This window comes from Hippoglossus hippoglossus, chromosome 13, assembly GCF_009819705.1.
Source record: "Hippoglossus hippoglossus isolate fHipHip1 chromosome 13, fHipHip1.pri, whole genome shotgun sequence".
Classification (NCBI taxonomy): domain Eukaryota; kingdom Metazoa; phylum Chordata; class Actinopteri; order Pleuronectiformes; family Pleuronectidae; genus Hippoglossus; species Hippoglossus hippoglossus.
Genome location: NC_047163.1, coordinates 18758076 through 18772600, shown reverse-complemented (window position 1 = coordinate 18772600; position 14525 = coordinate 18758076). Strand labels below are relative to the sequence as shown.

Here is a 14525-nt window from a genome sequence, read left to right as displayed (position 1 = left end):
CAAACTAAACACCTGTTGAGTTTTTATGACAACTGACGCTACCACAGGTTCTCTTTCATGTTTGGAAGAGGAGGGCGAGGTGAGGGGTATTCAGCTGCAGCATGCAACTACACCACTAGATGTGACTAAATTCTACACACTGAACCTTTAAGTGAGTTTCTTCGGATATTTATACACTTGGGTATAAAACAGCAGTGATGTTATGACGCAGTTTGCAGCGTCTAATAGCAGATTTTTGTTTGACAATGAACATGGTCTTCATGTCTTGTCCTCCATCCTCAGCCCTACTGAACAAATGCTACACCTCTATATATACAGTCTATGAAGACACAACTGTGCAGGAACGATTTCCGGCTCAATCGAGAATCTCGCGTGAAGACCCGCCCACACACTACTTATGATTGGTTTACCCTGATAATCTCCCATGAAGGCAAAGAGCACTAGCCAATAAGAGACAGGAAAGGGGCGGGTCTTTGTGCACCTCGGTTGAGGAATAAACAAAGGCTGCGCTCCAATAGTCAAATTTGCTCAGGAACCTTCCTCACTGAGTGACACGACCCGGAAAGTGTTTCAGCGGCTGCCATAATAAGAGTTGTTCAGATTTTCTAAATGATTAGAAAATGAGCTTCAGTGCTCCCTGGACACACCCAAGTAAACATAACAAACAGAACAGCTGTATTATTCTCATGACACGATCCAGATATGATCCTCACACGACTGTCTGTTTTCTTCTCTGCCACATCTGTCCAGTCTGGACTCACAGTGATCAACAAGCATATTTAACTTATAGTTCACAATATCATCATCACGACTTAATATAAAGATAAAAGTTATTTCAACCTCCTGACTGTGTAAAATGGACACAATCATTTTTTCCTCTCCATTTATATTGGGTTTTCTACATGTATATCCCTCACGTTATCATATTATTTCAACATTTCAGTCATGTTTGTTTTATTTTCATTTAAAATTCTGTTTCTGTTTTGTTGTTTCTTCCTGTGAGGAGGTAATGATTAAATGTTCCCTTTGTATAAAATGAAAACATATTTTCTCAGGGCGTGCCGTTCTGTTTTGTCAGCGCACAGCACAGAGTGCTGTACATTTTGTGCGTACCTTCTATTATGAATAAAGTTGTTTTTAAAAACAGCGAGTGATAATTGAGTCAGATTATCTTCGCACCGTGGTTCTCCTTTCCTAACTCCTAACATCTTCTCCTTTCCTAACTCCTAACAGCTTTTCCTTCTAATCTCTCCTTGCATTAGTGACATATTCCATCGGGCTCGAGGACTAGTGGTTAGGAGAGGAGATATTTTGGACTTTCTGAACGCACCTAAAAAGCAGATCAGCCTCGAGCAGACTGCAGCCAATGGTCTCCATGTGTCGATGAATGGTGCGTCCGGGAACGCCCCCATCCTTCGCTGTGAACCAATAGGATCCACCCTACCAACACGCGGTTTGGCGACATCGTGCTGCTGAAACTTCCCTGTGTGTTTACCTTCACTGTCACTTGTGTTCCGTAAACCAGGGACAATGTCTATACGTGTGTTAGAGCTCATCTTCTTCTTCTACTTTGCCTCTCACATTCCCATCACGTTATTTATCGACTTACAGGCTCTGCTCCCTGGACATGTTTACCCCCAGCTGGTAAGTAGACCAAGTACCATGTACTGTAACCGTGCTACCAGTGACTGCTCGTTAAACAGGGACGGTGTGGTGTCAGTAACTCTTCTGTAATGTGGCCCCTTCCTACCTGCAGCTCAAAGATCTCCTGAAGTGGTATGCAGAGGAATATAAAGACCCCATGATGTTGGATCCTCCGGTCTGGTTCAAGTCCTTCATTTTCTGCGAGAGCCTGTTGCAAATTCCTTTCTTTCCCATCGCAGCTTATGCTTTCCTAAAAGGTCAGTAGGTTTCTATTTCATATGTCTATTAAATGCTACTTAGAAATACATGCACATACATATACATGTATTTCCCTGAGTGCTGGAACACATGGTGAATAAAACTCAACAACTCATAGACAGTTGTTCATCAAACTTGCCCACAGATGATTAACCTTTGTATCTGTAGGTGTAGTTTGTCAGATAAGAGAGAAGCCCTGTAGAAATAATGTGGTGTTATCCAACAGCTGCAAAGAACTGTGGTAGAGGTAAAAAGCCAGAAGCTGGGAAAGGATTCATTTTATCTTACAAGATATTCATATAATTTACTTATAATTCACATGTGTCTTTAACAACTTCAGATGCACACAGCCACCATGATCGAGAGAACTCAGCTCATCAATCAGTCTTATTTTCACTTTAGAATTTCATATAATTAGATAATTTTTGCTCTTGTACAGAGACATGTGATTGTTATCAGCAGGAGTCATTTGCTGCACATACAAAAACTTGTTCCAACAAGGAAATTGTGTGCACAAAATGTTTATCATGTGGGAACAAGTTATTCTCTTGTTATATTATCAAGATAAAAAAATGTCACCTGTCAGGCCTTTTTCTCCTTCCTCAGCCACTTGCTTTGATAGTAAGAAATGCACCTTCTGTCAAATGTTATAATTTTGACTCTGTACGCAGCACAGTGGATTTGAACTGAAGCCATCTAAGTGATTGAAGTGATGACTTTCAGCTTTGATTGAAGGGGTTTTACAGAAACATTACATTATCTTGAAGGAATCGTTGCCATGTTTATACATAGTTCCTACATTTTCCAGAGGCTTAAATGATTTAGAGAAACTAACATTATTCTAAATATAAGGACTATTTGTAATACTTTGAGGAGAGCTGGCTGTAGTCCACGACTGTCTGAAGTCATATGTTTCTTTTCAGGTGGCTGTAAGTGGATCAGGACTCCTGCCATCGTGTATTCCACCCATGTGGCCACCACGCTGGTGCCGATCCTAGCCCACATCCTTTTCTATCAGTTCCCTATGAAGCCCCACCCAGGGCCCCAGACTGTGCAGGAGCGCTGGCTGCTGGTCTCCATTTATGTTCCTTACCTGCTGGTGCCTGTGCTGCTGCTCCTCACCATGCTGCTGTCCTCCACATACAACTCCACCTCCAAGTCTGGAAATGCATCAGCCAAGACCAAGAAGAAGAACTGACACATCACCATCGTCTGCCTAACTCTGAAATCAAAAGATATTTTTCTACATTTCTGAATGTATCGTTTATATGTGATATACATCGATCGAAGAAGCTGTGTTTTCTACTGCGGAACATGTATTAGGAAGAAAGGGCCATTGTTAAACCAGCCAAATATAAGGATTTTCAACCTGATTGTGGTGGTGGATCCTGATCGTGGTGGCTGCTGATCGTGGTCTATGATTACAACAAAACTGCTTGATATACAGTATGTCTACTCAGATACTCTACCATTACTGACAATAACTCCTCAATTCATTTACTTTCCATTATGCTACAAACTGTTTCTTCGAATCAATGTTGTAAATACTCTTATTTTTCTGATGTTCTCAATTACACATGGCATCTATTGCACTTCTGTCCATCCTGGGAGAGGTTTCTAGGATCCTTTCCCCCTGTTAATAGGGTTTTCAGTAGTTTTTCCTTACCCTTTTTGAGGGTTAAGGACAGAGGATGTCACACCTTGTTAAACCCTTTGAGACAAATTATAATATGTGAATATGGGCTATACAAATAAAATGTGATTGATGATTGAATGTGAAGAACCGAACCCTTTTTGACCAGTAAGTCGAATTTGTTAAGATTATTAATGAGTCTGTATGAAATTGGGATATAAGTGTAGACTCTCTAAAGGGTAAGTGTGTCATGGTGGCTCATTGGGCCCTGACGGTTGGTCAGTGACTCTAGAACCAAAAGCAATATGTGTCAGCCGTCAGCAGCTACTGTAGCTCAATAGTCAGTCTGTTTATCTCATTGGTTTGTACCTTAGAAAAATAAGCAGAGCTGTAAAACCTGTTTACTGGATAATCAAAGGTCCTCAGAAAGAAAAGAGACAACTACACTATATTATTCAACTTTTACGCCTTGTTGCTATCACTGTGCAATAAACTAAAGTAATCTGAACTGAAAACGTTTGCACTTATCACAACTCCATTAAAATCCCTGGCCTAATGTGATGGCTGGATGAAAATCTTTTGCTTTGAGTTACTATTTGCTTTGGACAGATAAATAATGTGTTCCTACTTTCCTCATACACTATGTATAACATGTTAAATGGACTGCATTTATATAGCGTTTTTCTAGTCTTAATAACCACACAAAGCACTTTACAATAGAAGTCACATTCACCCATTCACACACATTAATACACTCCCTGCACAGCCGGCAGGATCTTCCCTATGGACACTTCGGCATAGACTGGAGGAGCCGGGGATCAAACCTCCTCTGGCTAGTTGACAACCCTTTCTACCTTGTCGAACAAATCACTGTAATAGACTTGTTCATTGTCAAAACTATTTGTAGGAACAGTGTTAAAAGTCCATGGCAATTAAATACATTTATCCACTGTATAATGTGAGCCTTGTGTTAAGATGGAAATATCCGTCAGACACAGTGTAAATGACAAGTTGTAAGACCTTGTAGCTTCTATTCATTTTATACTGTTCTAGGAGGGTTTCTTGTGTTGCTCTACAGTAGCTGATAAGTGCTAATATTCTATGTCTTTTATAATAGGCTCCTTTTTCACCACAGACGTATTGTCAGAAAGGTGTAATAACATTACCGGTGTTCAAGGGTGTCATCTGAAGAGGCTCGGAAAAATCCATCCTGTTCACCAGTGTTACGTGCAGCAAGGTCAGGCAGGGTCAAAGGGCCTGTGTGTTTTCTTCCCTCCTGTCTGTCTCTCTCTCCCTCCCCTGTCTCTCTCTCTCTCAGGTGCTGCTGTTGCTGTTGCTGCTGCTGCTGCTGCTGCTGCTGCTGATGATGATGGCTGCCATCTGTGTAGTTTGAGCTGCTGCGTTGGTTCAGCCCATCACAACCAAGGGCTCCAGAATACAGGGAGCAAGCCCTCAGAGTTCAGGGTCTTTTTGACTCAGTCTCAGATCTGTTGTGATGCTGTTTTGCTGTTAGCTATTGCTATTTGTAAGGTTTGTGGTGGGAGGTTTGTTTAGACATTAGGTAAGTCGGGGTACCCTATACACTTTTGCACACGCAGAGTCACCTGTACAGACACACTAGGGTTATTGGTTGGTGTCACCCGTGTATTTTGGAAAACTACTCCTTTAGATTAGTTAGTTAGGCATTTTGGTGGTTTTATTTTAAGAATAGACAATAGATCAGGTCGTATTTTGACACCAACCTTGTCTTCACATCAGCCACATTTGTAAAACCTTCCCTTTGTTTGACCACACTAAACACTTTTGTCACGTACACCTTTTAACTTTATTAGTTTGGTTGTCCTTTGTTTGTCTCTTTTTAATAAAAAAAGGGACATAACAACCAGAGAGAGACAATATTGTGTTTATGTAAAAAAGGCTTTTCTTCAGTGTTGTACTTTGACACAAATTTCCCCTCACCTTCCCTGAACTTTGCATAAGAACACATGATTTTGCAGTACTCAGCATACATGCACGGCCCTTACTAACACATGGACTTTCATTGTGCAAAGTGACTAAGTTCAATTTCAGTTGGCAAAGTGAACATGCAGCTCTTAAAAATAATTTTACAGGCTGTACTGCTAATGTCAAGAGGTTAAAGGTCATGTATCAAATTATGCAGTATATGCCAACAATGTATTCACCATCACTGGGGATTAAATTGGTTTTTCTGAGGAGGGGAAACCCTTGTTTAAATATTCTGTTTCTATATTAGTTATATAAGTTATATATTAGTATATATTATACTAGTTATTTTATATTAGTTATATAAAATAAGCACATACTCATTTACTTTTACTAAAAATGGGTAAATGTAAAAAAGGTCATGTGGTATTTTTATGTATTTATTTGTATATTTACCTGTTTTAAATGTTTGACGTCAGTACCTGATTCACTCTCACATCTGTCATCCTTCGATCACACATGTGTCATACAGTTACCATATGACAACTGTCTGCCAAAGTCTCCTTGAAACCACAGTCACTGGGCTTGAACACGTGTATGTGTCTCACAATACAGGCTTTGTTATATATGTTTAGGACATTAGTGTACTGCAAATTATGTTTGCAGCCATCAGGGGGCGTACGATTCTAGACAGCGTATAGTCTGTGGGCAACAGCAAGCCTGATTTATACATACATGTGGAATTTAGTTATTATTTATCCGCAGCCCGAGTACTGTGTTTACTCTGAATAATTTCTGTGACAATCATGTATTACAATATCATTTCACATCTTCATAAATGTAATTGCATTTCCCTCCGGTTTCACCTCAGCTCTCTTTGTTGCAAATGATTAGAATGTTGATAAACAAGAGTAAGATACAGTGTATGTCTCAGAGGTTCTCAGATCATTTTTTGGAGCACGCAAACAAAAAACACTCTAAATCTATTTCTATATATTTGATTTAAATACAAGTCAAACTAAAACGGTCTTGGGACCCCTGGTAAACTGCGCACACGGCAAACATTTGATATTTTCATAAAAAGCGCATATAATTGTGAAAAAAACATCACGATTATTTCAAACAGCCCACTTAAAAAAAACAAAAAAGCAAACATGACTTTGTCAAGCGGGGTTTTAAGCTTCAGTAGACGGACTAACCCTTGCAGCGGAAGGAAAGGTGTACGTCTGGCCTGCGCGGAGGGATAGAGTATAAAGCAGGAGCACGGTGGTGGGTCACAGTATTGTTGGAGACAGCAGCAGGAGAAGAGCTGCGGAGTCAGATGATGAGATAGAGCTGTGCACTCATCTCCACTCTTTATATCAGCAGCAGCTCACAGCCTGACGTGGAAGAGACTGACAGTGAAGGCGACAGCTGCTCTCAGCTCCAACGTCAGCTTCATCCCAGAGGAGGAGTCAGTGTTCACGTTGAGACGCTTTGAGGAAACCGTGTCTTCGGGAGGACAGAGATGTGTCTCATGGACTCGGACGTCTCGTTGAAGAAGACACACAATGAGGACTAACGCCTTCAGACAAGTGTTGACATTCCTGTTGCGTCCTTGTCATTAATGCTAACACTAGCATCTTGCTAACATCTGGCTATAACGCGTATATTTCGGCAGTTGGAATTATTCAGTATTACACAACCTGCTAACGTCATTGACCTATTATTGTTAGCATGTCCGCAGAGACTTGCTAACTAGACATGGGCTATGACCATAGCTGTAGCCACAGGGTATCATCAAAGTCAGGCTAGCTCAGTGTCTGCTTCACTGTTGTCACGGTCATGTCCAGCAGGCTTGGCATCATGTAGACTGTCCCTGTGAACAGCTCCGGTGACTGGTGACACTCCGTGTTGGTGAGCGAAGCTGAATCGCAGCTTTCCCACTGGGTCAAACACTGACAGCTGGCAACGGGTGAAGCTAAGCTCAGAATCGTTGCTAGTCATGCCCAAAGCCGTCTGGTCTGTGTGACAGCACAAACATCCCGACCCACTCAGAGGGCAAGTGAATGCACCATGTCCTGACTGCATCTCTTATTTATGCAATAAGCCACATCAGAGCTACTCGACATGAAATAACTCGCTGTGCACGAAGCAGCATCGCCAGGACCGAGTGGATCATCTGCTCCGGGACTGTTTTGTGAAGAGGAGAGCGACACCCGAGGCTGTTTACCAGTGCCCAGCATCAGCTGGACCATCGGCCCATCACAATGGAGACGGTGGGAGATTTTGAGTACAGCAGAAAAGACCTGGTTGGTCATGGAGCGTTTGCTGTGGTGTTCAAAGGAAGACACAGGAAGGTAAAGAAATGGCTCGGCTGCAATGTTTACTTCTTTCGTTTCCATCTTCTCCTCTCGCAGGAAATACAGGGGGCAGGTTGGCAGCTTCGTTTGCAAATCTGGGTCATTCAGTGGCAGTGCAGAGTGCGGTTCTGCAGCACTGTATGTGGGCTGTCACCATTTTTAGGGTGGTGATATCCGCTGACACTTCAATAACTAAACATCTAGATGCAGTCTGATGTCATGTGCAGGACAGAGCCGTGACAGCGGATTCCATCTGCCTGATGTTAGCTGTGTAAGTTGTATGTGATTTGGTTCATTCATGAAATGGATGAGTCAGGCACCACTGAATGACTTGCTGACGTACTGAGGCAAGAGGGAGGATGAGGTGCAGTGTTTTTCCTTTGCCATTTTTAAAGGATACAAGCCCTCCTTATGTAAGAGCTGCACGAGGTTCATTCATACTGAAGCCATAAAACCCATGACTTCATCAGTTTGTAATGCTCAGAAATGGAATTAGATAATTACATTTGAGTTGTGTGTTATTTTCTGTCACAGGACACTAGGATAGTTTGTTTGTGTATGTGTGACAGAGATGCAGGAGGTGTCATCATGTTGCCCCCATTACTACTGGTGTGAAACAGATGGCCCTGAATTGCTCAAGAAAAGCCAACATTAGAGCATCCCCCCCACCCCCGCTTCCAGGGCAACTTCTGTCTATATTTCTATGAATTCAGAAAATAACTGGGAGCCTGGGAGCCTGGGTACTGAACTGAATGGATCCCTGAAAACAGTGACTCTTGCTTACATGAGCACAGCTTCACTGGAACATGTGCACATGTAACAACACATCATTCACATGCCACTGTGTGGTGTTTAAAACAGATGAGGCATGTGATCAACATATTTACTGTTGAAGTCCTATCATCTGCATGACCTCAACATATTAAGCTCCACCTTGGAGGAATAGCATGTTAGTGCCACCTTCATGGATGACTCCATTGCTCAGGCAGTGCTTGTATTGGCTCTAGTTACACTGTTATATCAAGTTATTATTAATATGCATAGGCTCATCAGACAGGAGGTAGGACAATCGGCTAATAGCGTCAGCAGCTGTGTATTTGACATTGTTATGCAACTATCCAAAACCCATATTTAATAACCACTACCAAACAAAAAGAAACAAAACTCTATAGCATAATTAACAATTGTATCAGAATCTAATTCATTTAAATCAAACAGACAGATGTGCTCCTCTACATTTCTGCTAAAACCTTCTCAGAGACAAGCTGCATCATGGCCCAGCAGTGACTACCTTGTTTGTCTTATTTTTCTATGTGAGCATGTGTCTAAAATTTATTCTGCTGGAAGAATAAATAATTTAAAAAGGACCGCAACTGCCATTTACACTTATCAATCTCATAGATCAATTCTAAATTGATAAAAAGTTGAATGTACAAAATGTATAAAAGTGAAAACCCAGCTCATGAAAAGGCTTGTTATTTTGTTTGACCAGCAAATCATAAGCCAAAGTTATAATTATTAAACTGATATAAGCTGCTGTTATGTCATGTGAAGCATGTCAATTTTAGATACGTTAAACCCCCCTGACCAGATTGAGTTTCTCCAAGATATAGGAAGCACTCATTGGTACCAGTGAGGCTATTTATTTATGGTTTAGTGATTTCTTTGCTAGTAGAAAGAAAGAATAACAATAATGGATCAAACATCATCAAACACCATTTCTCTTTACTTGCATGTCTGATTTTCATGAGATTGAATGAGTTTTTTGGCCATTAACTATCCCAAAATAAATCAATTTCTGTTAAATTGGATTAAAATGTCTGAAGTGTTCTTGGGCAAGATACTGAACCCCTATAATGGCCCTCATAGATGTTGAATGCACTAATTGTAAGCTGCTTTGGATAAAAGCGTCCGCCAAATGACATGACATCTTCCTTTTCAATGTCACAGTCTCTTTCTTCACAGGCTATAATGACAGTGTGGAAAGATGAAATAGGTGTTAAGATAGCAATTGATGCATAGAGAAATACCTAATACCTGTTGTGTTAATACTCCAAAGTCTCTGACATCCACACCTGTCAGCCCCAGCAGTACTTGATTGGCCAGCAGGTTCACTTTCTATTGATTGTGACCCATTTTTTCTATGGGTGTGTTTTGGCAGCTCAGTCACACTTGGCTGAACAGGTTGCCTGTGAGCTGGGGATGGATGCCACTCTGTTGGCCTTGTATTACGCCAGCCTCTAGGCGGTGTGCACCCGCAGAACAAGAACATCTCCTATTAACCTAGATTCATGTGGAAAGCATGTCGCTTTATTCACAAAATTCCTTCAATGGTTGTCCACTTCATTTGACTTGTGTTTTTTCTTAAAGGCATATAAGCAGTCTAGTACTCTGCTGGATTGATTGCTGTGTCCTTAGTTGGATGTTTGCATGTGCAGCACATGTCCTGAGTGCCTTTCAGCTCACATGAGCTCCATAAGTCTTTTTATACCTGCTCCGGGAGCTCAACTGAAAATAGCTGCCCAGAGAAAAAATAGGTCCCTCTCCTCGAACTTAAATTTTAGCGTAAGCAGGCTAGCTACTGCCCTATCTGTCATCTGAGTACCTCGTCATTCAGCATGTCATTCAGAGCAAAAGTGACCTGGTGTTACTGTGACCGCTCAAATTTCTTCCATCCTGCGAAGCCATCCCTTAAACATTGATGCTGACAATACAGTTTATATCAACACAGCTTGGCTTTAAGTACACAAATATATTCATGTATATTGTGACTTTATCCACTTATGTCAAATTATTTAAAAAAGGTACACTCAGTAGGGCTGTGTAATATGGTTAGAAACCAACATTATATTAATACTTAATATAATGTATTATGTATTGAATATGAGTTTTTTTTAATCATGTCATGCAAAATCATGCAGACTATAATATGACTCATTCTATTAGATTGAGTTGGTTACACAATGCACAATTGTGTAAAATGATACAACTGTCTCATCAGAAAAGCCAATAAAATGGCAGAGATAACAATTTTACTAATTATCATTTCCCGGAACAGCCCAGAATGAGTACAGTCAACAATTCTAGTCTGATTTATTCATCATCAAGTACAGTAGTTGGCTTATGACCAGGTTTAATGAGACCTGGTTCCAGCTTCCTTAATGCAAGTATTAGCTACTTTTGTTTGGCTTCTAATGTTTTAAGCGTTTTAACATCTTCTGCTAGATTGATAAGTAAGTTGTAGCAGTTGCGTTAACTTACACATAGCACGAAAAGTAAGCAGAGGTGGTATTTCACACAGCAAATATCTCAGGTTTACTACTAAACGAAAACGTAAATGATTTATCATATATTATCAACATATAGCACTCCCCTTCTCTCTTTTAAAAAAAACTTAACACTTTAATGCAGAAGACTTCTAACTGACTAATGTACTTTTATCAGATTACATCATACACAAGTAATTCTACTTCTGCTTTTAAGTATTGCACATCTATATTTACTCAAGTAAAAGGTGTCTACAGACAAGGAGAAGCTGCTGCATCAGAGCCAAAGTAGCACTTTGTTTATTTTTATTGGAAGTCAAATAAAAAATTCTGATCATAAAAATGCTAAATTTCTGGCAGCAAGTTCATGCTCTTCCGTTAGTGGTTGTTGAATGCCAATTCTGACAAATGTAGAAAATTACAAAAACATGTAGGAATAGATGGGTGGCTGTACCAAAGACTAATTGGTCGGTGTTAAGAGTAATACGACTATAATGTCTGAATGTTGTTGAATAACTTGAAAATAATGGTTCAGGAGGAATACATATATTAAGTGTGCATGTGTCACATTATAAACAATTTTGGTTTATCACGTTTTCTTTTGATACAACATAATTGAAAACTGAGTGCTGGGAGTCAGTTAATGTCAGACGAAACCCATGTACTGCGTTTTAATCTGTTACCTTTCTCTCCTGCTCTCTGTTCTACAGAAGACCGATTGGGAGGTGGCCATTAAGTGCATTAATAAAAAGAACCTGTCCAAGTCCCAGATCCTTCTTGGCAAGGAAATCAAGATCCTGAAGGTGAGCATGATTGCCTCTCACTTATCTCCTCTGTGTTCTTACGGAAGGATTTGACATTGATCTTGTGTGAGTTTGCACTTTTGACAGAGATGAGCCTTAACTTCCCTGATAGAAATATCATTGGCAGGGATCCCATTAGCGGCTGTAGCCGAATTAATGCTCATACTAATCCATTTTGTTTTTGACTCTGTTTTTACTCAGGAGCTGCAGCATGAAAACATTGTGGCACTTTACGATGTCCAGGTAGGATTCTTATCTTTTCTGCAATAAATGAAAGTTTACCAAGAGCATCCCTCTTTATTAGGAACACCAGTCAACCTTATTCATGCAATTATCCATTATGACAGTCAAGCAGGAGCAATACAATGTATAGCTCCTGTAGACAAGGAGCTTTAGAAAATTTTCATATCAAAGATCACAAAGATGAAAAATGTGATCTCAGTGACTTTTACTGTGGTTTGACTGTTTGTGTCAACGGTCCAGGCTGCTGCTGGTGATGTGATAGTGTGGGAAATGTTTTCTTGACTCACTTTGGGCCTTAAAGGGATAGTTCACCCAGAAATTTAAATTCACTCATTATCTACTCACCACTTTGCCGATGGAGGGGTGGGTAAAGTGTTTGAGTCCATAAAACACTTTAGCAGTCTCACGGGTAAACAATGTTGCAGCAGAATCCAATAAAATTGAAGTAACTAGTGACCAAAACTTCTAATAAAACAACAGAAAAGACACAACATGCCTCCATACTGCTCGTGTGGTGGCATCCAAGTGTCCGCAAGCCTCGACTCGAAACAAGGTCATTTACACCGTGTTTTAAGCCTAAAAATCCACCAGAAGTGGCTAAGCTAGCGGTCGTTATCATTTTCAACGGTACCGGGATGCACCTTGTTGGAAGATATCAGTGAAGATTCAGGCTAAAAAATTGGTGTAAATGGCGCCGTTTCTAGTCAAATTTGAATGTCGGGGCTTGTGGACACTTGGATGACACCACACGAGCAATATGGAGGCATGTTATGTTTTCCTGTTGTTTTATTACGTCTGAAGAAGGACTCACCATTGACTTCAATCGGATTCGGCTGCTACAAAGTTTACTTCTGGAGTCAAAGTTTACTTCTGGAGTCCAGACTCCAGAAGTGTTTTGTGGACTCAAACACTTCACGCACCCCTCCATCGGCATAGTGGTGAGTAGTTGATGAGGGAATTTTCATGTTTTGGTGAACTATCCCTTTAAAGGTTCAGTGTTTAAATATAGTGACATCTAGTGTTGAAGTTTCATGTTGCAGCTGAACACCCCTATCCTCACCCTCCCCTTCCAAACAGGAAAGAGAACCTTTGGTAGCCTTCAGTTGTTATAAAAACGTAAAGAACATGGCGGCCTCCATAGAGAAGGCCCGATCCTGAAATATAAAGTATTTAAATATAAAGGGCTCATTCTAGGGTAAAGAAAACAACAACTCATACAATTAAGGTGATCACACACTTGTGAAAACATCACTAGGATTATATTATATTTCATTTTTGGCTATAGATCCCTTTCACCTAAATCTTACATACTGAGCCTTTAATCAATCATGGTTTGATTGTCAAAGTCTTTTCATCTCATTTTTTTAATAACCTTTATTTATACTCAAAGTGCATTGAGGGAGGTCCCTCTTTTAAAATTAAGTCAAGTGAGAGTAATGATGCTGACCATGTTCATCTCTCTGTGGCCACAGTTTACCATCATCTAATGGCTACTTCCAGCAGAATAATGCTCCATGTTACAAAGTAAAAGTTTAGATTCATGAACAGGACAGTGAGTTCAGTGAACTTCAGTGACCTCCCCAGTCACCAGATGTGATTCCAGTAGAATAGTTGTGATGTGGTAGAACAAGAGATTGGACAAATCTGCTGAGATGATGTGATGCACTCATGTCAACATCTCAGAGGAAGTTTCAACCTCTTGTTTAAGGCTGTTTGAGGCATACTTGAAGCATGTTACAGATTCATGAGGGATTTGCGAAACCAGCAAAGACTAACTGTTCTGCTACCTCTGTTTCCCCCTGTCTTTATGCTAAGCTAAGCTATCCATTCTTTTGGGTTGGGGTTAAATAGTAGTGGCTGATTGTAAGAAAACTACTGTTGGTATTTTCATGTCTTGAGTTTATCTTGAATTTGTCTCAGGCATGATGGTTTGAAATTCATATCAGGGGACACAGTACCGTAAATGAAATCAATAGTTGACTCAGCGACTGTAATTGCTCATCACCCAACCTCAAACCACGGAGCAATAATGACAGATGCTGAGATATTGCTGCTATCTTTGCTTTTATGCATTCTCAGTCCTTCAAAGCTCACTTTGTCAGTTTAGTGTATGATTTGAGTTCGTTCATCCATTCTCTTTGTGCCCTTATTTTGTTTTCCTGCTTACTGTCATCTCTGCCTCTGTTGTCTGTAACATTCACTGAGCTGGTCTAGTGCAGCTTTAGCCAGAGTCTTCCTGTCCTTTATTTCCCTCCCCTGTATTGATCTGTCTGTTGGTAGCCAGTGTAATGGTGTGCATTTCCTCTTCTATAGACCTTGGTATATTGCATCCCTTTCGTGACTTAAGTCCAACTGGGACCTGCCACTTTTATTTCCCCATTTTTCATTGTTT

At 40.4% G+C, this 14525-nt stretch overlaps 2 protein-coding genes across 4 annotated transcripts in view; both read left to right on the top strand.

Moving 5' to 3' along the window:
* Positions 1–1305: 1305 nt before the first annotated feature.
* tmem97 (transmembrane protein 97) lies at positions 1306–3387 on the top strand. The gene is made up of 3 exons (XM_034605344.1): positions 1306–1644; positions 1757–1901; positions 2826–3387. The coding sequence occupies exons 1-3, from the start codon at positions 1531–1533 to the stop codon at positions 3098–3100; spliced, it is 534 nt and encodes a 177-aa protein (XP_034461235.1). The 5' UTR covers positions 1306–1530; the 3' UTR covers positions 3101–3387.
* Positions 3388–6763: 3376 nt separating this feature from the next.
* The window catches only part of ulk2 (unc-51 like autophagy activating kinase 2), a 37119-nt gene continuing 29357 nt past the window's right edge, over positions 6764–14525 (top strand). For all 3 annotated transcript variants that reach the window (XM_034605298.1, XM_034605299.1, XM_034605297.1), the window contains exons 1-3: positions 6764–7818; positions 11798–11890; positions 12092–12133. In XM_034605298.1, coding sequence (XP_034461189.1) covers positions 7729–7818; positions 11798–11890; positions 12092–12133 — 225 coding nt within the window. In that variant the 5' untranslated portion in view covers positions 6764–7728. The remainder of the gene's footprint in view (positions 7819–11797; positions 11891–12091; positions 12134–14525) is intronic.